We start from the raw sequence: 26,087 nt of genomic DNA, 5'->3' as shown, positions 1-26,087 counted from the left end.
CATTTTACTTACGTGATTTACGGTCTCGTATATCCATACTTATATGCATATACATATGTATAATGCATAACTATATATGAAAACCTCATAATTAACACAAACCATTTACCATCACTGAATCACAGTATACATTGCATTTTCTTAGAAAAATCTCGGGTCTTACATAATCTCGCAAAGATTGAGTATGTAGAAACTTCTAAATAAGCAAGACTCTTTGGCCATCTAGACCTGAAAATAAGAGCTCTAAGCAAATAAAAGCCCAAGATTTTTTATTCAGATACACTTTAACATTCTCACTCCAAACTTTGCATCAAACTTATCTATATTAAATATTTTTAAGTAGCCAATCATTTTTCAAAGACACAACTTGAAGAGCTCTCTCGCTCCCTTATCTTTTTCAAAATTGTCTCTATCGAAATATGGTTTTCCCCTGACCATCCTCACCACAGTATTCATCATCAAGATGCTCAACCAGCGCTTCAACTCCACCGGCTCGTTAAACTCGCATCGTGCGTATAGGCCTCTCACGAGGGAGTCAACTTCCTCGCTACAGATGTGCTTGATCAGCTCAAGCCGTTGGTTTGATATCAGCTCGATGGTGGCGATCTTGCGAACTTCCCTCCAGTAAGGGTCGTATGGAGCAAGGCCGAACATGGAACATTCGTAGCCGAAGAGCTTGGTACTGAACAGTGGCAGCCGATTGGCAAAGGCTCTATCGTTGGTGTTAAAGCACTCCTTGGCTAGCTCCATGTTGCTCACTACTATAGTACGCTTTTGGCCAAGCCTAAGAGCAAAAATGGGGTCGTATTGATCTGAGAGGGAAGCAAATGTTCTATGAAGAGGTGTATTTCCCTCTAGTAGATAGAGGTGTCCAATAATGGGCCAAGCATCGGCTGATTCTGGTGGTTCAGGAATGGCTTTTGATGTCTTCTTTGGTCGTATATGGAAGAAAAAGAAGAAGAGAAGAGGAAGGAGAGATGTTATGCCCGCTATCAGTTGGATGGTATCCTTAGTGATGAAGGAGATGGTGTGGTGTTGGTGGTTACCCGATTATGTTGTGTGAGTAGCATATGCTGAGGGCAAATGTTAATCTATCATGTATATATCACCTATCTATTTTACTTTTAATTTTCTTTTCATTCGTAACAAAACTTGACATAGTAGTTCACGTCACCTTGTGTTGGAACGTTGCAATTTTGGATCCCATTGGTATCACTGTATAATTGGTAGGGATTTGCCTAACCCCAGACAGCCTTTAAATGGCCAACTTGATCTTGATCCATGACTTTTTAAGTGAAAGACAACCATGCATCATTAGAATAAAACAAAGAAGTCGGTTCTAACAAGGGGACAAGGGACATGGGCAAGTGTGAGACATACAATAATGAATGGTTGAATAATACCCAATTGCCAACCTTATCTTGATCCATGACTTTTTCTGCGAAAGACAACAGCGCATCATTAGTAAAATACTTAAAATTATATTTTAATGTCTTTAACATGTGTCACATTTGGATTGACACATAATATTTTTAATTATTTTTTGGGCGGTTTAGAACAATTCACCTGAATCTTTGGGCAAAAGATTCAGGGCTGATATCGACAACATTGATTTGAACCACATAACCCATCGGCTTTTTATGCGTTTTTTAATAGCCAACCCAACAATCATGACTAAAAAAAATTGAAATAATTTGTTTTGAAAAAGATTTTTTTTCAAAAAATTATTTGTTCAAAATTAAGGTGCCTATAAATGCTCTTTTTTGTTGTTGAGTATAGATACACCAGTTTTGAAAACATAAAAGATTACTTCTGATATTAGCTTTTTCGAAAAGGTTCTTTGAGAAGACAATAATATGACAACAAATCATGCATTCTATATCTAAAGGCTTTTTCGTAGCTCAACACGAGGGTCTCTATATGATGCATGTTTATATAGGCAGAAAGGTCTTATCGAGTGAGGTCAAAACCAAAGACTAAGCCAATTTTTTATTTCACACAAGGACTTTCCCTTGAACTAAGTATGATAAGCAAAAAGTCTTTGTTAAGTGTGGTCAAGCGAAAAACAAAACAACTTTGTTGTTGCATAATGTTGCACAAAAGATAGCTAACAAGTTTTCTAAAAGATAAAGACTTCTTGAAGAGACAAGGACAAAAACCAAATTTTTTGACAAAGATACTTTTAGTCTAGACATGCTTGGGGATAAAAATGGTTAATGCGCTTGTCAAATGAGTATCAAATTGCTTCATCAATCTGTAGGACAATCTATGTACCTAATGTTCATCTATCTAAAGGATGATCTTTAAATAGAACTAGGTAGACTTAGCTAATAATATAATTGAGTTCTTAAGAGCTATGTTAACTATAAGAAAATTGGTTAGTAACATGTACAAAAATGCATATGACATGACATGATGATGCATGATAAAATGCTTTGATTTGACCCATTTTAATCAAGATGATCATGAAGCAAGTTCTTAAGATAGTTTTTTTGACTCGTAAAATATCAACTTTTTGAGAGAACAATGCAAAAGATATTTGACCTTAGCTTGTTTGAAGTCATCTATGATAAAAAAATGATTGCTGACAAAATGCATTGCCAAATGTTCCTCGCTCCCTGGCTTAATGACTAGTTGTTCAAGGTGAGAGGGTCTTCTCGATGACTAATCTCAGTCTCAAAACAAATTTGGAGATTTCGTACACTCGTTATTTACGAATCTCTTTTGAGTTGATTCAGAGTCAATTTCTGCATCCATTGGCATTCGGTTTGATCTGTTATATCTGGCCTATGTAAGATAGATAGTCATTATATTTCATAATATTTGTATCGGTATCTGGCGAATTCGGAGTTCATGCTAGTCATGGTAGTAGTTAGCGGGATATTGGAGTGTGTTTGTTGTAGGTACATGTTTGACATTATTGTGATATGAATGATTGAATGTATTGCAATATTTGACATGACTGTATTCATGCTTGCATGAAGTTATTTTCGAATTAATTATGCCCTCCATGTGAAATTATATTATGAAAATATGCTTAAATTGAATGTATCATATTTATGAATATGATTTCATCTTTCTAAATATCTTTGTGATATATATATATATATATATATATATATATATATATATATATATATATATTATGTGTGTGTATTGTGTATCGTGTATCCATGCTTGCATAAAGTTATTTTCGAATTAAATATGCCCTCTATGTGAAAATGTATTATGAAAATATGCTTAAATTGAATATATCGTGTTTATGAATGTGATTTCATCTTTCTAAATATATTTGTGATATATATATATATATGTGTGTGTGTGTGTGTGCATAAAGTTATTTTTGAATTAATTATGCCCATCATGTGAAATTGTATTATGAAATCATGTTTAAATTGAATGTATCGTGTTTATGAATATGATTTCATCTTTCTAAATATCTTTGTGAGATATATATCCAACAATGCATGATAAATTTGATATTTTTTTATCGACGCATTATTATGAAGATAATATCCGTAACATTATAGGATAAAATGGCTACAAACCGTGAATGAATGTACCGTAGGATAGTTGATAATGAGGTATCGCTTGAATATATGGATGGTGTTGACAGTTTTATTGAATTTGCAACGACAAGTGTCAGTACAGTGGATCCCATTAATCGGATCAGGTGCCCCTGCACGATGTGTAAGAACAATCGATTTGTAGAACCTCATGGTGTTAGACATCACCTATACATGAAGGGTTTTGTGAGTGGTTATCAGAATTGGACGTTTCATGGTAAAGAATTTTAGAATAATTTTGACGTACGGGTGGATATGGTGCACGATAATCCATATGTGGATTTGATATTTGATGTTGCAAGAGTAGAACTGGGTTCTGCTATGGGTCTTAGTGATGTACAAACTGGGGTAGAGAAAGCAACAAACGATGTAGCTAGTAGATTTTATGACTTACTTAAATATGTTGATAAGCCATTGTAGAATGGTTGCGAGAGTCACACTATCTTGTCTGCAGTTCCTCAACTACTGAATTTGAAGTCAGAGTATAATTTGAGTCAATCATGTTTTGATTGTTTGTGCTTTATTGTGAAGACTATGTTGCCCAAAGCTGAGAAATTGCCACAAAATTTTTATCATGCGAAGGTTATGGTCAACGCTATAGATATGGGGTATCTAAAGATAGATGCTTGTCCAAATCACTGAATATTGTATTTCAAAGATCAAGAAAATAGCAGATCATGCCCAAATCACTGCATGTTGTATTTCAAAGATCAGTTTGACACACGATGACTCATTCAAATAGTGTATATCGATAGTCGACCGTAAGTATTTCATTTTCACTTATCCAATACTTATCTTATAAATAGTATATATCGATAGTTGATTATTAATGTGTACCCATTCATGTACAACCCAAGGTTCGAGCCACAAGAAGTAATACAAAAAATTAGGCAGTCACTACTTCAACATCTTTTAGGACCGGTCGCTCAATGAAAAGAGTACCCGAAAGAGGTGTTGGACAGATTGTGGTCCTCATTCATGGTATATAATTGTTTATCATAGCTAATTTGTTTCATATTTAATTTTTTGTTATAGTCATGTATACTAACTTTCTGAAATTATTTGTAAGCTTTGAATCGCTTCACGACTGTAAAGGAGGAACAAGATGCGAGGTGGGTGTGGCAGAAAGTGGTTGTCAGTCGATTTGTCGACATGTTGTACAATATGAAGACTACAGCAATAAAAGCATCTGGTGGGATAGATGATCCACTGCAGTGAAAGAGTCATGACCCTCCTACTATCAAGTCAGATTATTGGGATGCAATGTGCGACAAGTGGGCAAACCATGAATTTTGAAACAACTCAATAAAGGCTGCATAAAACTGAGCGAAGATGCCCGATGCCCATCTACACACAGGTGGATCTAGGACTTTTGGGAGCCACCGGAAAAAAATAGTAACTCATCAATATATATTGTCAAATTTATAAGTATTGTTGCATACTTTTTAATTGATTTTTTTATCATTTAATCTCGTAGGAAGCAGAAAAAAGAGGCATTGTGCCTTACGAGGATGTGTTTATTGAAACACATAAACGTAAAAGCATGAGAGAGTTTGTATCAAAGAAGACGAGAGCGATAATGGTATGTATTTATTGTATTAATAAATATTGTAGTAGAAAAGTTACCATGAATATTATAATTCTTAATTATTAATCTATATTGTAACCATTACTTTGTAGGAGTCATACGAGCAGTAGATGGTAGAGCGATATGACGATGACTCCACTCAGCATCCGCCTTTTGATCCTGCAGCATGGGTGACTGCAACCGGTGAACCAAAAAAGGGTCGTGTGTTCAGATTTGGGAGTAATATGAACACCACACCAGTCGTTGCCTCCTCCAGCCAGGGCTCTCAGAGTTCTCCCGCCAACATCAACTCCCAACGTCCGATTGACCCTGCTAATTCTTGGATGGTGTCTGTCAGCTTGTTAAGGACACAGTGCGTGACTTTTTACATAAAGCTATTTCTGACATTGTCTGTAATGAGTTGTGCAATTTTTTTCAGGACAGAGAAACTTCGTCTGCTAGTGCCCGTCAGGTATGAAAGTTTCATGTCATTAGATTTCAAGCTAGTATATGTATGATTTCATCACATATGAGCATGATTTCATCACTATGAAATTGTTTGACTGCCTTATAACACATATATGTATGATTCAATCACTATGAGAGTTTTTTGACAACCTTAGAACACATATAAGCATGATTTCATCCCTATGAAAGTTTTTTTTACTGCCTTATAACACATATATGCATGATTGAATCACTATGAAAGTTTTTTGACAACCTTAGAACACATATATGCATGATTGAATAACTATGAAAGTTTTTTGACAACCTTAAAACACATATATAAGCATGATTTCATCACTATGAAATTGTTTGACTACCTTATAACACATATATGCATGATTGAATCACTATGAAAGTTTTTTGACAACCTTAGAACACATATAAGCATGATTTCATCACTATGAAAGTTTTTTTACTGCCTTATAACATATATATGCATGATTGAATGACTATGAAAGTTTTTTGACAACCTTAGAACACATATATGCATGATTGAATCACTATGAAAGTTGTTTGACAGTCTTAGAACACATATATAAGCATGATTTCATCACTATGAAATTGTTTGACTGCCTTATAACACATATATGCATGATTGAATCACTATAAAAAAATCTTGACAACCTTAGAACATATATAAGCATGATTTCATCACTATGAAAGTTTTTGACTGCCTTATAACACATACATGCATGAATGTGATACATAACACATTTATTTGACAGCCTTATAAACCATATATGCATGCTTGAATCACTATAACATTTTTTTGACCACCTTAGAACACATATCTGCGTGATTGAATCACTATAATTTTTTTTGTTAGCCTTAGAACACATATTTGAATTCTGTCAATGTCCTTCACTTTATTACTAGTCTATATGTCATTCATCTATGTTACTTTGATTGCCTTAGATTAGGTGCATCACATATAATTTATTTCATTATATTTTGTTTATCAATACTAACCTTTCAGTTCTCTTGTAGGATGCTAGAGATAATCAGCATAGAGGAGCTGATGGAGGCATGGATGAAGGGGCAAATCGAGACAATGAAGAGGATGATGCTCCGAATCTTGGTGATGATTAAATTCATGTGTTGAATTTGTTGCATATTCTTGTCATTTCAAACGAAACTCTTTGTATATGTTCACTTGTAAATAATTAGAACTTGGCGAGGATTATAGTGGATCGATAAATTTTTTTCTCTTGTAACTTATGTTAAATTTGTTTCACCTGCTTTGTATATGTATTTTTTATGTGTACTTTGTTTTTTATACATAGGATATATAAATTGTATAACGAGAAAATTTTTCTTGATATTTATATTTCAAATAATTTTTTTTATATTTTTTTAATGTTTATGACGGATAATATCCGTCGCTAATTAGTATTAGCCTCCAATTTACCGACGGATTTGGGACCAATATTTATCCATTACAAAACTGAATCGATCGATGTTTTGCGATGGGTTGTAATCCGTTGCAAATTCATCGCTACAATAGCGATGAAATTAGCAATGGATGTGTATCTATCACAAAACCAAATCTCTATGGATTAGTGATGGCTTCACGACGGATCATGGCATTCGCTAATCCATCATAAATTAGTGACAAAAGTAGCGATAGATATGTTATGCCACTAATTAGCGACTAGAAAATTACGATAAAAGTTATCCGTCGCTAAACTGTTCAGTGATGGATTACGTTCGTCGCTAATCCATAGATTTCTTGTAGTGGAACGAATTGAAGATGCCAAAAGAAGATAATTTTATTAATAAGATAATAGGCAAAAAGAGGGCGAGTAGACAATCTTCCACCACTCGAGATAGTCAGAGGACACTTTAGGCCTAAAAAAAATGGAAAGAATGACGAAGGAACCCCAACTATATTTGGCATAATGGTATGCTCCAAACCACTAAGCAGACTTTAGATCAAATTCTTACACAATGTCTGATAACAGTCGGGTATCAATATGCTTCTGCCTATGCAAGAACAGTCTAACACACCTCTCTGGCTGGTAGTTGACACAAAAGAATGGTCTGAGTAGTCTGTAGCACTTGCCACACACATAGGTATAGCGAGAAGGTGACTCCTGCCAGTTGATGTAGTATCAAATGATCTCATCTTGATGTAGATTCTCGATCAGGGCTTAGTATTGGGGAGTAGGCTCTGGCGCTTTGCCATTGTATCTGAAGGAGCTAGCTCTTTTCGACACATACTGGAGAAACCATGACTGTAAGGCGTACGTGCACCCTTCCACTAAGACTACATCTCTGAGTGTGAAGCGGGTCAAACCATGATACAAGAAGGCTAGGGCGACTATAATGATAGAGAGGCGGTTGGTGAGCTGACTTCCCCACCTTCGCAAAAGTTGAACAATTCTTATGTCCACATAATTTTGTCTGTCCTAGAAGAAGACCAATCCTATGGTGCACAAGATCATAGCATGTTGTATTCTTTCTTGAGCTGCTCTAGACAAAGTGATGGCATCTTCATATGCCCCATACTGGTGGTAGAGCTCAAACAAATCAATGTGTTGGTTTCTATATGCTTCCATCAGTGGCTAAGACCTGTGTCTTGTCATCCGAGCCAGAGCATCTCGAGGATCAAGTTGTTTGACATTGATAAAAAATTATTGCTCTAGAGGATCATCTGGCTGACCAGCTGACTTGGGTAGACCCATGATATCTGAAAATTTGTCCAAGAGCAGTGTCATCTCTCCCCACGGAAACTAGAAGGTGCAGGTGCACAGATTTTATCGCTCAGCTAGGGCTTGAATAAGATTGTCGTTGACAATCTGCTTGCCCACTGCTGATGTCAGTTCCAATCCGCAATTGCTCAGATGGTCTGAAAACATACATAAAAAATTGGTGAGTCAAGAATAGTACCATCGGGGAAGGAAATGATCGATGTTCAGGATCTGATGTTCAGAGAGATCTTGCCTCATCTTGTATGAGATATGACCCTCAGAAAAGACACTACCGATGTGGTTGGATGTCATCGAGATAAATTGAAAAATAGAGAGGATTAAAATATTGACAGAATCGAGGAAGACACATGATTTTTAAAGAAAATAATAGGCAGAACCATATTAGATTGAAGAATTTAAGATCCAGGGGAAGGAAAAAGGGACACCTGGATTTTTGGAAAATAAAAGAATTTTTGAAAAGACTTCTAGGGTTTCAGAAAATTATTCTGAAAGAATGTGAGAAAATATAGAAAACAAGAATTGCAGGATCACATTCACATCACAACAGAGTTGCACAAACAAGGATGTGCATACAACACTCCCTAAAAGTTGACTCTATCATGCGAGCATTTTGAAAATGCTCATAGGACCCTAACCTGACTCTAAGGTTCATATCATCTATGTCCAATCATGTTATGCCTATATACTCGAGCCGAGGCTCAATGTACGTGTCATAAAATATATCTTTGATTCTAAGGTTATGGTTTTTCAACATCCTTGAGTATCTGCCGATATACTTTGGAATATGGCCCTCGGTACATGACAGGAGGTTATTAGCCCAAATAAGTGGTCCAGTTGTGAGGCTTTGTCTCGAACTATGGTTCAGGGAGAAAACTCAGCAACGTGGTGGTCGGGACAACATAGGTAGGGGATGTTTTGTAAATATGATTCATCATGTAAGAAATCAGAGGGCTCTAAGACCTAAAGAGATAGAATTTTGAAAAACATATGAAGCATATACTTGTATATAGTATTTGACCTATGTCTAAGTGAGCATGAATAGACCTCCTGAATCGGTCCTATCAAACCATGCCTAAGTCTACATACATCACTTTACTATATTATCCCTCTATGTTGATGACATACTAATTAAAGAGAATGATAAAAACATGATAACTGAAACTAAGTCTTGGTTATATTCTCGATTTAAAATAAAGGATATGGGTGAAGCCTCATGTATTCTTGAAATTAAAATACAAATAAATGAAAAATCAAGGTTGGTATGTCTAAGTTAAGAAAAATATTTTGATCATATTCTAAAAAAAATTAGAATGAAAAGTACCAAGACAAAATATATTCTTGTAGTTAAAGGCTTAAAACTAAGCAAAAATGATTGTCCAAAAGATGGACAAGAATAACTAGATGTTTCTTATACTCAAGCAATTAAAAACCTGATATATGTTATGCTTTGTACTAGACCCAATCTAAATTTTGTTGTAAGTCTAGTAAGTATATATCAAAGCAATTTTGAGCTCCCTCATTGGGAAGCAGTGAGAATAATATTTTTGTATCTAAGAAGAACTAAGGAACTCGATCTATACTATCAAGCAGATAAAGGTCAAAATTATGGTAAGAGGTAGGGTAGTTGCATGATTATACAAAAAGCAAGGGTGCGTGACACAATATATCCAAGAAGTTGAATATATAGCCTGTAATATGATTGTCAACTTTGGTGTATGGATAAATGACTTTCTAATAAATTTGAAATTGGATATTCTAAAAGATCCAATTCAAATTTATTGTGATAACAAGACTGCTATACAATTGATACATACAAGAGAACCTTTAAGAGTAAACTTATTGAGGTCAAATATCAATATGTTATTTGATCTAGGATGTGATATACCTATGCTATGCATTCCGTTGACATAAAACTTGATGGGCTCAATCCCCAACGACCCTCATGCTTCTCATTGTAGGAGGGTGTGCTCCATGCAATGTTATCAGTATGGGCGTGTATCTAACTATAGGCAATCAGCTATTTTTAAAATAAATGTAAAAAATAAATAAACAAATTAATAAATATAACAAATACCAAAAGTATTTTTAATATTATTTTAATGATTGTAGCAGGTGTCATAAGTAATAAATTTGTATTATTTTTGGGCTTAGAATGATTCAGCTGAGTATCGGTATCGACCTATACAGCTGAATCAGTGGCCCAAAGATTTAGGGCAGCTACCGATACTGATAACATTGGTTTTAACACGTATCACGGTAATGATTGACATAAAATATTTTTTTAATACTTTCAGACTGAAAATGCAGCCAAAATAAGTGATTTTTTTTTTAAATTTATGTTTAGCTGCTGCTTGTGTTTTAAATTTTTTGAATAGGCGCCTTTGTTTTTAGCATATTGCTCATATGATTGCTTGCACAACCTTTGTCTTCAAACAAACGCTCGCTTCTCCTTCGATGCGTCAAGCAAGATATTTTCATACATCCAAAAGCTCTCTATCCCGTTTGCAAACCACCAAACATTGTTGAAACCTGAGAGGCAAAGCTGAAGCTCAGGTTGCATGGCGACGACGCCTCTTTAAGTCTTTAACAAGGCGGCGTGGAGGAGGAGGAAATGAGCGTCTGCGCGGCGTTCTGTTCGGTAGCGGCAGCAGCGTTCTGCTGCGCGTCTCCCGCATCTCCCCCTCCGAGAGGGAGACCAGCCCTCTTCCCTTCCAGCAGGACTGCTCCCCGAAACCCCAACCAGCACCACCAGGCTTCCAAATTCCTCACCATCCTCACCACCACTACCTTCCTTCTCTTCTCACCGCTGCGCGACCCAATTCCAACAATCCCATCTCCGTTTTCCCTCGCAAGCGTTTCGATCGCCGACGCTCGGGGCCTCTTTCAGATGCCTCCTCCTCGCCTCGTCAACAGGTTTGGATCCCTCCTCTTCTTTCTTTCCTCCACTCCATAAAACTGAATGTAATATAGTGCTGAATTTGTGGAATTGGGATCATCTCGCGTTGTTTGGTCTCCTGGTTCAGGTATTTTCTGGTTAGGGCGGGAGAGTCGGAGACCGAGAGCCAAGGGTTCATCAGGACGAACCCCGTGGAGAAGACCTCCGTGGACAGCGGATTGTCGGAAGAAGGGAAGAGGCAGACGGTCGAATCGGCTTTCGAGCTCAAGAGGTTGGGGGCTTGTGATGGGAATTGCTGGATCTGGCCGTCCATCACCCAGCGTTCTTACCAAGCTGCAGAGATTATCGCCGCAGTGAATGGCATTACTCGCAGGTAATGCTTTTTAATTCCTTCGTGTTTTTTTTTCCTTTTCTTTTTCGCTCGCGCTTCTGCCCAACCGATCTGTATTGCATTGAGACAACTATGGCCAGCAAATGGCTGAAATTATCTTGTCTGATTTAGCCTTACTACCCAAAAATAGCAAACTATGCCATGCTGATAACATCCATCTTTCTATAATTGACTATGCAGAGTATCCTAATTCAGTACCATAGTGGATTCTATGTGCGTATCTCCAATTTTGATCTTTTGTAACGAAGATATTCGACTTTCATGTACTTTCTCAGCTATATTGTCCCAGAATATAGCTTCTTGGATGCTCGCGGCTTGGGTGTGTACGAGGGAAAGAAGCTGGATGCTGTCAATGAGGTAAAATGTTGATGGAATTTGATCTAATTATGGACGTGTATCCATGGTTTCTCCCCGTTGGATCTGCATTTTGTTATCTAAAACTGAATTATGTTGATTCAAATACTTGTTTTGGCTGTATCATTCAAGAACTTGCATTGATAGGAATTGGTATCATGTACTCAACTACAGATGAAATACGGGCTACATTTACAAAATCGTTCTAAATGAAGAATAGTATTTGGACATATTATGCACTCATAATTTGAATTGCAATACATTCCCTTTTTTATTTTCCACTGTTTCAACTGGTACGGTGTTTGATTTTCATTTTTCATTGCTTGTGCTGTCTCTCTGCCTTTACTTTACTTCACCCAAGTGAAACTGCGCCTCTAGATTAAGTTGGAAATCCAAAGGTTGTTAGCCTCTTGGAAAAATCCGATGATTGCAATTTACAGATTGACACAAGTTTTCATTCAAAATCCACTTTAAACCAAAAAATGGTTCCCCAAAATGAAACTTTGCATCATCGTTCATGCGTTACTGGCACAATAGTCCACCATATCCAACAAAGAATGCTTGCTGGAACCCGCTTGTACAAATCCATTCATGAAAACACATATTTATGTCTAGTCTTGTCCTACTGTTGTGTTGACCTTTTACACGTCATTCTTTGTTTTCCCCTGTCATTAGGATGCCATATCTCTCCTCATAAACTCTTTGCACACATTATGAACAAAATAAATCTCTCCATACTATAGCTCTATCTCTTTCTATTCTCGTCTTTTTTTTTTTATAAATACTCCACAGCTTCTTTTCTTCGCAGTTCTATTTTTTCTTCATGGTTCTGATAAATTAACATGGTCTGAAAGTTTCCAATCAGAAGGTTGTTTGGCTCATGGAAAAATCCTATAATTGCAAATTGCAGACTGATGGAAGTTTTCATTCAAAATATATTTTAAACCAAGAAATGGTTCCAGTTGTCACTATTGCCATTGTGGGTGTGTATCTCTAAGGAGAATAAGGTGGCAGGACATTTGATGAAAATGATCAGAGTTCTATGTCTCTTGTGACGAAGATAGAGGAGAAGAAAGGAGCAGCAGGCAGATCGCATGGCTGGTATAGGAGTCCCTAGGTCATTAGGGACATCCTATTAAATTATATGGGAGGCAGTTACATGACTTATTTTATTATCCTGCCACAACTAGGGCTGGCAAACGAGCTGAATTACCAAGCTTGGCTCATTCTTGTGGCGAGCCAAGCCAAGTTCAAGCTCATAATCAGCCTGAGTTAAATGAGAAGAGTTAGAGCTGGCTTGTTTAAAAGAAATTACATTTTTTTAGAGCAGGAAGAAATAGAATTACAAAAAAAATACATGTAAAATATATCTAAAATTTATTTCCTACTACCTAACGAGCTTATACGAGTCGAGCTGAGTCGAGTGCCAATTGTTCATATTAAGCTTTCTAAGCCTATTTTATGAGTTCTAACAAGTACTTTATGAGCCGAACATGAGTCGAGCCACGAGCAGCTCGGTTTTTTCCCCATCCCTAGCCACAACACTAATAATTTTGAATAATATGTTAGACAAATGATAGGAAAAAACTGAAACTTGTAGAATTTATATGGATACAACTTAACTCCCTTCTAGTCCTATTTCACACAAAAATATTGAGTAAACAAGGTGAAGGACCACTTATTGACTACAATGTTATAAACTTAGTAGACAAATTAAATGATTATGAAGGAGTCAGTCATCCTATTGAGGAGAGAAAGTGTTTAACTTCCTTTTTGGGCTAAACCTTGAGTATGAAACAATCAAAACAAACATTGTTGTCACAGATGAATTACCCACCTTTAGAATCATCTATGATATCTTATAAAAAGGGGAAGATCAAAATGATCTGGCAGAAATTCGAGGGATGCCCTCAAAGGGCACGTTTGGAAGTGGGAAATGATAGGAAAATTGGAGGTAGGAAAGAAAAAGTGTCACCTTTTTCCATCGTTCCAAATGAGAGAAATTTTTTTATTTAAAAGTTTTCTAAAGCACCTTGATTAGTTAATTTTGATATGAATTTTTTTCTTCATCTCAGGTGATGGAGAAAATTTTCATATAAAACATTTTCCTTTTAGGGATGCCCATGCCATAATCAACACTTCTCATTCAGGCTGCCTCTCTCTCTCTCTCTCTCTCTCTCTCTCTCTATCTCTCTCTCTCTCTCTGGAAGGTCAAAACACCAGATTGTAGGTTTTGGCAAAGGGTACCTTTCAAGTCATTTAGCAGGAGTTTTGTAAAACCCACACAGATGCGATATCTAATGAAGCTGGCATACCCATGGTCAGATATGACCTATTTCAGGATACCAGATGTGAACAAATGGTTTAGCAGGTGATTTGTAAAACCCAGTCACAAATAGGATTATCCACTCTCCCACTTTCTCACAACAAGGATGAAATTAACCTTTTGCAAATTCCATTAGAGTGGACTTCCTCCCTTCCTTCACTCTTTCTCTTCTCTCACTGTCTATCCAAAAGATGGTGCAGACTTGATTCGAGAGTCATCTCTCCAAATAAACTTTTGCATAATTGGTTTGCATTCCTTAACCACTTTAACTGGGAGATGGAAACACATCATCCAAAAAAAGAGAGAATGAAGAAAGAACCGATTTAGCCAATGTAATTCTACCAGCCCTTAACTCCGCCTGTGTATAACTGTTTAGTTATACACTGCCGGTCCCAAGCCCAGATAAAGGAGGAGGAGGGTTGCGGTAGGCCAGTGACAGCCAACATAAAAAACTTAGTCATACCCTATGAATGTGAACCAATATGAGAATTTCGTTGGGGCGTTCCCTACTGAGCGACGCGTTGTACTCTATAGGCCCGGAGGCAGTGATAAATGGGCAAGGGTTGCTAGGTCGTCGCCCGAAAGCGACGCGTCACACCGGCGCCCGGGTGTGGTGTCAAATAGGCAAGGGTTCCCTCACTTTGTTGGACGGGTGGGGGTAAAGAAGTTAGTCCAAGACCATAAAATTAGGTTAGCCACTTGGAACATAGGGTCTTTAACTGGTAAGTTGGTAGAGTTAGTAGATGTTATGTGTAAGAGAAAGATTGATATTTTATGTCTACAAGAGACTAAATGGGTAGGTGAGAAGGCAAAAGTGATAGAACCTCGGGGATATAAGATTTGGTATACAAGAATAAATAGAAATAAGAATGGAGTAGGGATTATTATGAGTCGTGAGTTTATAGATAATGTAGTTGAGGTCTGTAGGAAGGGGTGATAGGATTTTACTTATTAAATTAGTATTAGGTACGGATATTATTAATATTATTAGTGTTTATGCACCTCAAGTAGGTTTAGATGATTCCATTAAGCGTCAATTTTGGGAAGATTTAGATGGAGTAGTACAAGGGATATCTTATGGTGAAAGGCTTTTCATCGGCGGTGACCTTAATGGACATGTAGGCATTAGTAGGGATGGATTTGAGAGTATCCATAGAGGCTATGGTATAGGAGAAAGAAACGAAAGTGGAGAAAGGATTTTAGATTTTGGTTTGTCCTATGATATGATTTTAGCAAACACTTAGTTTAGGAAGAGGGAGTCTCACCTAGTAACATTTAAAAGTGGGGTTAATACGAGTCAGATAGATTTTTTCCTACTTAGAAAGAAAGATAGGGGTTGTTGCATCGATTGTAAGGTTATATCGGGAGAAAGTGTAGCTACACAACATAGAGTCTTAATTTTAGATCTTAGAATTAGACAATGCCGTAAAATGGATAGACATAGGATACATCCTAGAATTAAGTGGTGGGCACTCAAAGGAGCTAAACAAAGAATGTTTGTAGAGCAGGTAGTTAAGGAAGTTGATTGGTGTCTCGAGGAGGATTCAGAATCAATGTGGAATAAGATAGCGGGTGGCATGAGAAAGGTGGCTAAGGAGGTATTGGGTGAGTCTAAAGGCAGTGCACCGCTAGGTAAGGATACATCATGGTGGAGCGAGGATGTCAAATTAGCTATTAAGGTTAAAAGAGATTGTTACAGAAATCTAAGTAAGAGTCGTGATAATGAGAATTTGGAGAAGTATATGATAACAAAGAAAGAAGCTAAAAAAGTAGTTCGAAACGCGAGGGATAAGGTATATAAGGAGGTTTATGACAAGTTGGATACCAAAGAGGGCGAGAAGGATATTTATAGGCTTGCAAAGATGAGAGATAGGAAATCAAGGGATCTAGGTATGATTAGATGTATCAAAGATGAAACACAAAGGGTTTTAGTCAAAGATGAGGAGATTAAGGAGAGATGAAAAGATTATTTTGATAAGCTATTTAATGAAAGTCATGCCCAAGATCTTGGAGACTTGTCCATTCCTTTCATGAGATGAATCATGACTTCATGCTCAAGATTCAAAAGAAAGAAATTGCAGAGGCTTTGAAAAAAATGAAATCAAGAAGGGCAGTTGGCCCAGATGGTATACCTATCGAGGCTTGGAAATGCTTGGGAGAGAAAGGTTTAGAATGGTTGACAAATCTTTTTAACAAGATTTGACGGACAAATAAGATGCCTAATGAGTGGAGGACGAGTACTTTGGTGCCTCTATATAAGAATAAGGATGATATACAAGATTGCACAAACTATCGTGGTATAAAACTCATGAGTCATACTATGAAACTTTGGGAGAGGGTGATTGAGTCTAGGTTGAGGAAGGTTGTCATGATATCGGAGAATCAATTTGGTTTTATGCCTGGAAGATCAACTATGGAAGCTATACATCTTCTTAGACAACTTATTGAGAGAAATAGAGAGAGGAACAAAGATTTGCATATGGTTTTTATTGATTTGGAGAAAGCATACGATAGAGTACCTAGGGACGTTCTCTGGTGGACAATGATGAAGAAAGGTGTTTCTCTCAAGTACATTAGTATAATTAAGGATATGTATAAAGGAGTAGTAACCAATGTCCGCACTTGTGGAGGGGTGACAACCAATTTTCCTATAACGGTTGGGTTACATCAAGGATCTGCTTTAAGCCCTTTCCTATTTGCTATAGTGATGGATGAGCTTACGAGATCAATTCAAGAAAATGTGCCGTGGTGCATGTTGTTTGCTGATGATATTGTTTTGATTGATGAATCTAGAGTTGAGGTTAATGCTAAGTTAGAATTATGGAGACAGACATTGGAAGCAAGAGGTTTTAAGTTGAGTAAGAGTAAGACATAATATATGGAATGTCGGTTTAGTAAGCAACGAAGTAGTGATGGGAGTGTAGTGAAGCTTGGTGAGCAAGAAATACCGGTGGATGATTGTTTCAAATATTTGAGATCTATCATTCAAAAGTATGGAGAAATTGATGGATATGTAAATCATAGGATAAAGGTTGGGTGGATGAAATGGAAAAGTGCAACTGGAGTGTTGTGCGATCGTAGAATGCCATTGCGGTTGAAGGGAAAGTTTTATAGGACGACTATTAGGCCCGCTTTACTATATGGTACGGAATGTTGGACTGCCAAAAGACATCATATTCAAAAAATGAGTGTAGCTGAGATGCGTATGCTTAGATGGATGTGTGGAAATACAATAAAAGATAAGATTCGGAACGAGGAGATGTGTAAGAAGGTAGGCGTTGCACCCATTGAAAATAAGATGAGAGAAAATCGTTTACGGTGGTTTGGACATATTCGGCGAAGGCCTAATGATGCTCCAGTCAGAAGGATGGAGAAATGAAAAAATATATTAGTTAAAAGAGGTCGGGGTAGGCCTAGGAAGATTTGGATGGAGATGATAGGAAAGGATATGAATGCTTTGAACCTCACCGAGGACATGGCATTGGATAGAAATGATTGGAGGAGAAGGATTCATGTGGAAGACCCAGAATGATTTTCTTTGTTGGTTCATATCGCCGACCCCAATTGTTTTGGGATGAAGGCGTAGTTGTTGTTGTTGTAATTCTACCAGCCCTTGAAAGCTTGAAACCGTCTCAACCTTCCACTGACCTCCTGAACTCAAGTAATAAAGGTTCACACATATGGTACTCAAATGATCTATTAAATAGAGGTAATCCCAAATATTTCAAGGGAAGAACTCCTTTGGTCCAGCCTGAGAACCGAGCCACTTCCTCTACACTACTGTTACAGAGATTGAAAGGAAGAAATACAGATTTATCTTGACTAACAAGAAGGCTTGATTTGCTCTCAAAATCTTTCATAACCTCAAGAAATTGCTGAACCGACTTCTTGTATAAAGCATTATCTACGAAAAATGAGTGACCCCACTTGAAATAACAGACTGCACTAGGGATAATCTGACCCATCTTCTCTTCCAGAAAAAGCCTTCTCAAAGACTGCTCCATAATAATAAGAAGATATGAGAAAATAGGATCATCTTGTTTGATCCCTCTGCTACTGAGAAATTTATTCCCCACTTTACCATTAATAATCATAGAAAACGAGGAGCTCCGAACACACCATAACTCTATCAACCCACCATTTACTGAATTCAAAGAACAAAAGAAAGGTTTCCAAAAACGTCCAGTCAACTCTGTTGTAGGTTTTAGCCATGCATTTATTGAAAAATTAGACGAGAAGCTAGGCAAGTGATGAATGATCCTAGTGGAAAATTAAAGCATTGAGTGCTCCCCTTCCTATAATGGGATAAAAAACAACTATCAAGGTAGAGGCAGAACCACCATGTTGTACAAGAAATTGACTATAAAAGTGGATGAATAGCCTACCATTGTGGCAATTAGATTTCCCAAGTTCCAACCTTCAATTCTTTTCATAAGAAAGGTGATGGTATCCTTTTCCCTGGCAATGTCTCTCTTATTCACCTTGATTATAGTTGCCATAATAAGTGCATTTAACACGTTTCTTTGATCACAACTCACTATTACTTTCTTCTGCTAGCACTTGCTTCTCCCTTCCTTTGCACCATTCATGAAATTTCATGTACCGTCATTAGTTTGACATTTTTTGAGAAGTTCTCTCACTGAAATTTCTTTTCTTATTTGTGTAACATGAGAAAATTGGGTAGAAAAATGTGAAAAAATAATCGGCTTGTTTGTGTGACCTAAAAAAATTGGGTTGAAAATCTCTCTCTCTCCCTCTCTCACATATCAATAATATTTTTGATAAAAACATCAAATAATTGAACTTTTCCAAGAAAAATTCACTGCCTTTGTAATTTTTTATGGCCAATAATTTTTGTCCTATGGCACACAATCTTGTAACAGATGAAACCACAAACTGTTTGACAAATACCAACTGCCATCCACAACCAGCCAAATCTCACATGCAAACCACATAAGAAACATAATTACTAATGCAAAATGCAGAGCAAACTATGGAAGTCAAGAGCAGTAAATCGACAAAACCCCATGGTGAATAAGTCATCACAAAAGGCAGTCTATTCATCTTTTATGTTGGGAGAAAGTTTGCTTCCCGAAAGATAAAAGGTGGATTGGGCATTAAAGTCCTTTTTACTATGAATATGGCATGCAGTTGTCTTGGAATGTCATAACTTGTTCTGCAGCACCTTGGGTAGAGCCCATGCATGCCAAATATATTAAGAAACATTTGATTTGGATGCCAAAGAAGGGGATCAAGGATGTTCTGTTTGGAAGGGAATTATATGGGCATCCATTGGAATGATCGAAGATGCAAAATGGACTATCGGTAGGGGCAACCAAGTTGAATTTTGGTTTGACCCTTAGCTTTCATCCTATCACTTTGGCTCTTTATAAAAATCTTCACCATATTCAGTACTTATCGTAGTAAATGGTTGATCAACTTTACTGTGAGAGATAGTTTTGGGAGGTTCCTTGTTGCTGGATGGACTCAAGGGAATCCCTCTGTTGCTATCAGAGAATGGTTTTGGTGGAAGGTATTTCTGGATCTTATCCCTTAGGATCATCAGGTGTATCTTGAGTTGTCTAGAAGAGATGTAGTCCGCATTCTGAATTAACATCCTGAAGGTCATGGTCGACCTGAATTAGTTAATCAAGAAATCATCACTAGGCTTCTTCGATTCCAAAGAATTAGAGTTATGCATGTGGACAATTGGTTAATCAAGAAATCATCACCAGGCTTCTTCGATTCCAAAGAATTAGAGTTATGTGGACAAATCTTGTAATTCATAGCTAGGGCTTTTGATAATTCAGCTATCATTAATAGTTGCTCTATCTGAAAAGACAGATGGATTGGACATGCTAAATGTATGACCTTGATATTCATTATTGATCAATGAACTGCTAGGGGTCTGCCAAACCCCAGCTTTATCATCCAAAAAAAAGACTTTGAATCATGGTATGATTTGTTATCCTTCTTATCTGTCTTTCAGGACCATTGCCAATGCATGTTGGACGGCTTTTGCATGACAAAGTTGAGCAATGTTAGTTCATGATGTGGAATTCATTTTGTTGTTGCATTTAAGAGAAGTGCACCTTGTTAAAAATGCGAATTTGTGCCAAAAAGTAATCTGTTCCAAATCTGTTCCAAAAGGGAGCCATGTGATACTTGTCAAAATAGTGTAGAAACTTGTACCTTGCCAGTAAATCTAAGTGTTTCTACATCTTTTGATTTGGTATCTTTTAATGTACAAGGCCTGGCCCCAGTTGCATCCAGTTTTTGCTACTATTATTTGTCTAATCCAGAAATGAGTTACATATTTTCTTGTTCCATAAAATATTACTTTGTATTTGTCTAATCCAGAGATGAGTTGCATATTTCTTGTCCCAAGAAAAAAATTCTTGTTAAGCATGATTAGAAACCATCTTTCAGCTTCCTGTGATTTTTTGTAGCCCCAAAGTGAAAAAAACTACTGTCTTGCTTTCTTTATAGTGTTTTTTGTTTGTCTGTTTAATTAGAATTACTAATAATATTTTGCTAGATTGTTGAGCAATTGGGTTTTGAAGTTCAATTTTTCTGGAACACTTATGCTCATGTAATCATGTTCTTCATTGTCTTGAATGAATCTTAAGGTCTATGCTTCTGATAGAATTTCTCCTAGTGCCAAACCACCTCCTATCGCTGATGGAACACCAAATGAGAGTGTCGAAGATGTATTTGTTCGTGTTACACAGTTAATGTCAATTTTAGAGACCCAGTATTCAGGCGATAGCATTGTCATCGTGTCACCTGATTCAGACAACTTGAGTGTCCTTCAAGCTGGTCTAGTGGGTCTTGATCTTCGCAGGTAAGGGCTGCTGTTATTCAGTTATGGATAAGCACGAGTGAAATTGCTCAAGGATTCCTGGCAGGACATGGAACCTCTTAAAGTGGATGCACCTTGCTAGTTTATTAGTTAGACAGCCTGAACAGGCTCATCTCGTTTGGGCTAGTCTCCAGTGGCACCACTTCTCCTCTCGGCACAAGTTGTTTATCAATCTTGTTGCCCTAAATGTCCTAATTTGAGTTTTAAATCTTTTCTTGGTGCTGATGTTTTGGTTCTGTTCCAGGCATATGGATCTTTTCTTTATCCCTGGCGAAGTCAGACTCGTGGATACAGCAACCATTCCTGCTTACACACAGCCAGGTTCTGCTGTTTATAAGTGTCTCAATCCACCAGCCTGTAGGTGAAATTTCATGGGTTCTGTTGGTGCGATTGGGTTTCCATAGAAAGAGGCTCAAATTTTTTCATCAGTAGGTTTTTTTCCCTTCAATTCAGATTCTGCATCTGCGGTCATCTGTATTGTATCTCCTTCCACTAATTTGTAGTTTACATGCATGAAATAATCCATGTGGAACAGTGGATGATGTGGAAGTGGCTGAAGCATGGGGGAAATCATTTACACGAAATTGAAAATACTTGGTTATGATATCATTGCCTTCTAAAGCCTTTCATATTTTCATAATTTATTTTTTCCATTTTTTGTACTTAAATGTGCCAAGTTTTTTCAAATGTTATAAAAAGAATTTTTTTTTAATTATTGCTAGATTTTCCAAAGCTGAGGAAATCCCGACACTAGGTTTTGTTGCATTTTGTAAACTAAGGTTGCTATACTAGGAAGCGGAAGTGGGAAACAATATGGGAAACATAAGCAAGAAGCGGGAATTTTTAAAATTTATAGGAAGTGAGAAGTAAAAAAAAAGCGATGTAAAAATTAAATGAGAATAAAAATAGAACACAAATAAAAACTAAAATAAAAATGACTATTCTTAAATATTATGAATTTTTAGTGTAAGAATTAATTTTTTGTCTAAATCTAAAAAAGATGACTACCAATTAGAAAGTATATGAGAAGTGAGTGAGAAGCATGAGATAAAGCACATAAAAAAAATGAAAAGTGCAAGAAGACATAGAAGCATAGACGAAACATGTGGAAAGCATAGGAGAGGTGCAAGAATTGAGAGCATTGTGCTCCCACAGCGAGTTTTCAAAGGGTATGTTTTTTACTTATCTAAGAAGCTTTCAGTAACTGTTGTAAACACATTGGAACTGTAGCTAGCCTTTTGGGTGACACAGTGCGGCTATAGGCACTGTATCCAATTCACGTCTACCAGTTTTTAATCTTTGTGGCGCAGATGAATTGTGGCCCACCATTGTTATGCACTCATGGTAGGCATTTTTTGGGGTACTTTACTACCACAACTTACGGTGGTATACATTTGATTTGCATAGATCTAAGCTTCGAAAGAAAAATCTAACCTATAGATGACGTTGAGCTTGTCCTATTTACTATGTTCATGTGTTTAACGTTTACACAAATAGGATGTTTTCTATTATTTCTAAAACATTGTTATTTTAATGAATTGTAAGCCACTGATTTTTTACCACCTCAAAAATGAATCTTATGGAGTATAAGACATAATAAAACTTCTAAGACATTGAATAATCTATGCTAAACACATCTGCACTGTTAGATTTATCATTTGGTGGCTAGATCCACGCAAACAAGAGTGTGTACCACCATAAGATATCATGGTACAGAACCACCATATATTTTTCCTTTATTTATTTTTTTATTTCTTCCCTAGATAAAGTTTACTTGTGGCAACTTTAAGCAACTATCTTGAGCATGACAACACTCATGGATAGGTATAAGATTCTTCACTCATGTGATTACTGTAGTTATGGCTATAATTATTTAAGTTACAAACAGGGGTGAGTTGTGTTACCTTTAAATTACAAAAAATGACCATGTTGTACAACAAAAATGACATGCTTTTTAAAAAACAATATAGTTTTCAAAAATCCGCCCGATGTTCAAAACCACAAATGTTTGTCATTAAAAAAATCATTTTAACCTTCGCACAACGGACCCCTTGAGGTTCGCGTGATATATCGGTATGCTCCTCGGGTATCGCAACCTCTCACTTAAAGGTAGATTTGCATGGGTTTTTTTTTTGCGAACCTCACAAAGTTCACATAACCAAATTTGTGAACCTCCTGTTAAATTAAAACCTTGAAACGTCGCAAATATTGTACTAAATTTGCATATATAACATGAAATTTGTGAGATATAGTGCAAACCTTATGTTAATATATCATAACAAATATTGTATTAAATTCATGGGATATAGTGCAAACTTCCTATGATCCTCAAGAAGTTTACAAATTAGGTATTAACTTTGCAAATTATGTCATTGCGAATATGTTTGTTTATGGATTTTTATATGAGCATTAAATATGATTTTTTTTATATAAAATTAGTGTTGCACCCTAGGGCCATTTTCACACAAACTAGGGTTTTTTGTGGTCCCTTCCCTAATGTGCTTCTCTCAGAAAAAAATTTGGTGAATCATCGACAACACTTCATCAATGAAAAATAAAAAATTGAGGCATTTTTCTGGTAAGCACATCTTTAACGACTGAACTTGTGATTTTTTTGAAATAGCAGTTTGAATCAGTTGTTTTTTTGAAACATTGGCATGAGTGAGTATCTGTGTGATTATATGTTGTGTATCTTATATTATAAACATGATTAGGAAACACTCTTTATTTTTTTGTTTGTTTCCTTAACAGTTTGAGTTTGTTTTATAGTCTATTATGTTTGTTTTAATGTTTTTTCAATAGCCTATGTCATATATATGTTATCTGCCTATTTATCTATATTCTTTATGTTGTTACTGTAGAAAATTATGAATTTGTTCAATATGGTGACTGAGAATACTGACTCCATACCCACAACATTCGATATTATTGAAATGTGTACGCATTAAGTGATAGTTTGTATTATGAAGTACATAGTAGGCTTGACACATGAGTAGAGAGGGAGCCTGCTCCATGACCAAAAGTCTGGGTGTTTGACATTTTTCACAGAAAATGCAGCATCGATAAATTAAGACCTAGACTTCTACGCTCAAGCTTGCAGCAACTAATACCTTTAATATAGGAAAAAAAAAGCATTACTCAAATCTAAAGATGAATGTAAAAAAATTTGTTAATGAGTTTGTGGCAACATTTATGTCTCCCATCCTGAAAAGCATCTAAGGAGGGGGAGGGGGAGGGGGAGGGAGATTCAGTGATGAAGAAGTTTCACCCATTGGCCAAGTCTGAGGTTGTTGCCAACCTCAATCTTCAGATATAGGAAGTTGGAGATGTGACCAGCTGCATTGGCAGTGATAAGATGGAGACAATACCGCAACAAGGGGAGGATGTGAAGCCTAATGTTGAGGTTAATGTGTAGGGTTCTCAGAAAGTAGAAGTGAGTGAGGGTATTTTGGGTGGATCAATGGTTGAGGTTGCAGTGAAGAGTGCACATGATCGAATGCAGTGGTAAACAAGGTCCAATGCTTCAAAGAGGGGGGTCGCAATAGAGAATAAGTTTCAGTGCTCGTGGATAGATACTTTGTTCATTTGTTATTTTGTATATATATTTGTAAGATTTTTACAATCATTGTCAACTTTATATTCAATCAATGCTTAATATATATATTGCACTTCAATCTTTTAAAATGTTATATATGTGTGTAATTAAAAATTTAATTTGACTGATTTTAGCAAAATTAACGGTGATTGTAGGATTCGCAGTCTCAAGATTCATATGATCCAACAAGCTGCATGCACCAATTCTACCGGTTCCAAACATATGAGCAGTTTATAACACTAACAAAGGATGCAAACTAGTTGGATGAAATGCATTTTTAGAAATTCTTGAAGATCACACCATAAAACATTTATTACAACCTCTTAGAGGCCCTTGTATAGTTTTAGAATCCGACAATCAACACATTTTAGTTTAAAGATATTGAGATGACCATCACGTTGAAGTATCATATTTAAGTGTCACGGGCAGCCAGTGAGTGCACATCGGTGAAGATATTTCAAGCACATTTGTGATGTTTATCTATAAACGGATGATAATGCATTCAAAGGTGAAAGGCTAAAGTTATCATGGTTGAAGAACTACTATGATTCTAGTGTGAAATTACCATGTGTTAGAGGAAAGGGCAGTACTAGGTTGGACATAGATGTGGGATCATTCTTGCTCTACTTTTTTAACATGTGTATTCATTGATACTGGTGGAAAGATGATCTACAACTCATATATTCAATTATTACAAGACCTGGATCACATCGATAAATATACATGGAGAGCAGCTTCACTTGCATATCTATATGAGAGTTTTAGTAGCGTAAGGTGTGAAAAAAGAAACATGGTTTGCATTATGGTTTTATTGGAGGTATTTATTCCTTTATTGTCTCAAACATTATAGTAAGTTTGGATATGGGAGCACATGTCCATGGGAAGGCTCCCCTGAGATGTGATCATTTTCTTGAATTTCTACGTGTTGCAATGTGGAGTCGATCACACAACGAATAAAATGGTTATGATCGAAGAGCATTGGGTCCTCCCATGAAAAGGGACCATTGTGTTGCATCATTTCACGAGCTAACCAAGGCACATGTAAGTATTCTTTAAACAATTTCTTACGTTATTTATAAATAATGCAAAATAAGGCTAACCATGAATGAAACTTTTGTTTATAGGTAATATAGTGCCACGACAAAGACGTAAAGGAGGACCACTCGGATGTAGTTGTGCAAGCAAAGAAGATCGCAAGGAGAGACATTTGGTTGCACAACATGAATGAAGTTGTGCGCTAAATGGCCAACCGAGTGGTCTGACAGTTTTAATTGGTTTTGTTCAACAATCACTCAGTCACCTTTGTGTAGTT

General features: G+C 36.6%; 1 protein-coding gene and 1 pseudogene across 1 annotated transcript; one reads left to right on the top strand and one right to left on the bottom strand.

The window, feature by feature from the left end:
- Nucleotides 1-354: 354 nt before the first annotated feature.
- LOC149820121 (xanthotoxin 5-hydroxylase CYP82C2 pseudogene) lies at nucleotides 355-750 on the bottom strand (annotated as a pseudogene).
- Nucleotides 751-10,825: 10,075 nt separating this feature from the next.
- On the top strand, nucleotides 10,826-21,825 carry LOC149820120 (Phosphoglycerate mutase family protein). The gene is made up of 5 exons (XM_089983121.1): nucleotides 10,826-11,264; nucleotides 11,375-11,620; nucleotides 11,914-11,995; nucleotides 20,948-21,162; nucleotides 21,425-21,825. Exons 1-5 carry the CDS (start codon nucleotides 10,963-10,965, stop codon nucleotides 21,543-21,545), a joined length of 966 nt encoding a protein of 321 aa, XP_089839247.1. The 5' UTR covers nucleotides 10,826-10,962; the 3' UTR covers nucleotides 21,546-21,825.
- The last annotated feature ends 4,262 nt before the right edge of the window (nucleotides 21,826-26,087 follow it).

The sequence above is a fragment of the Nuphar pumila genome, chromosome 12 (genome assembly GCF_984573655.1).
Source record: "Nuphar pumila chromosome 12, dmNupPumi1.hap1.1, whole genome shotgun sequence".
Taxonomy (NCBI): Eukaryota; Viridiplantae; Streptophyta; class Magnoliopsida; order Nymphaeales; family Nymphaeaceae; genus Nuphar; species Nuphar pumila.
This window is presented reverse-complemented; position numbering and strand designations above follow the sequence as displayed.

Coding starts and splice junctions, on each gene's coding strand:
- LOC149820120 (XM_089983121.1), top strand. CDS start 10,963: ATGAGCGTCTGCGCGGCGTTCTGTTCGGTAGCGGCAGCAGCGTTCTGC. Junction 11,621..11,913: donor GTGAATGGCATTACTCGCAG/GTAATGCTTTTT, acceptor GTACTTTCTCAG/CTATATTGTCCCAGAATATA. Junction 21,163..21,424: donor GTGGGTCTTGATCTTCGCAG/GTAAGGGCTGCT, acceptor GTTCTGTTCCAG/GCATATGGATCTTTTCTTTA.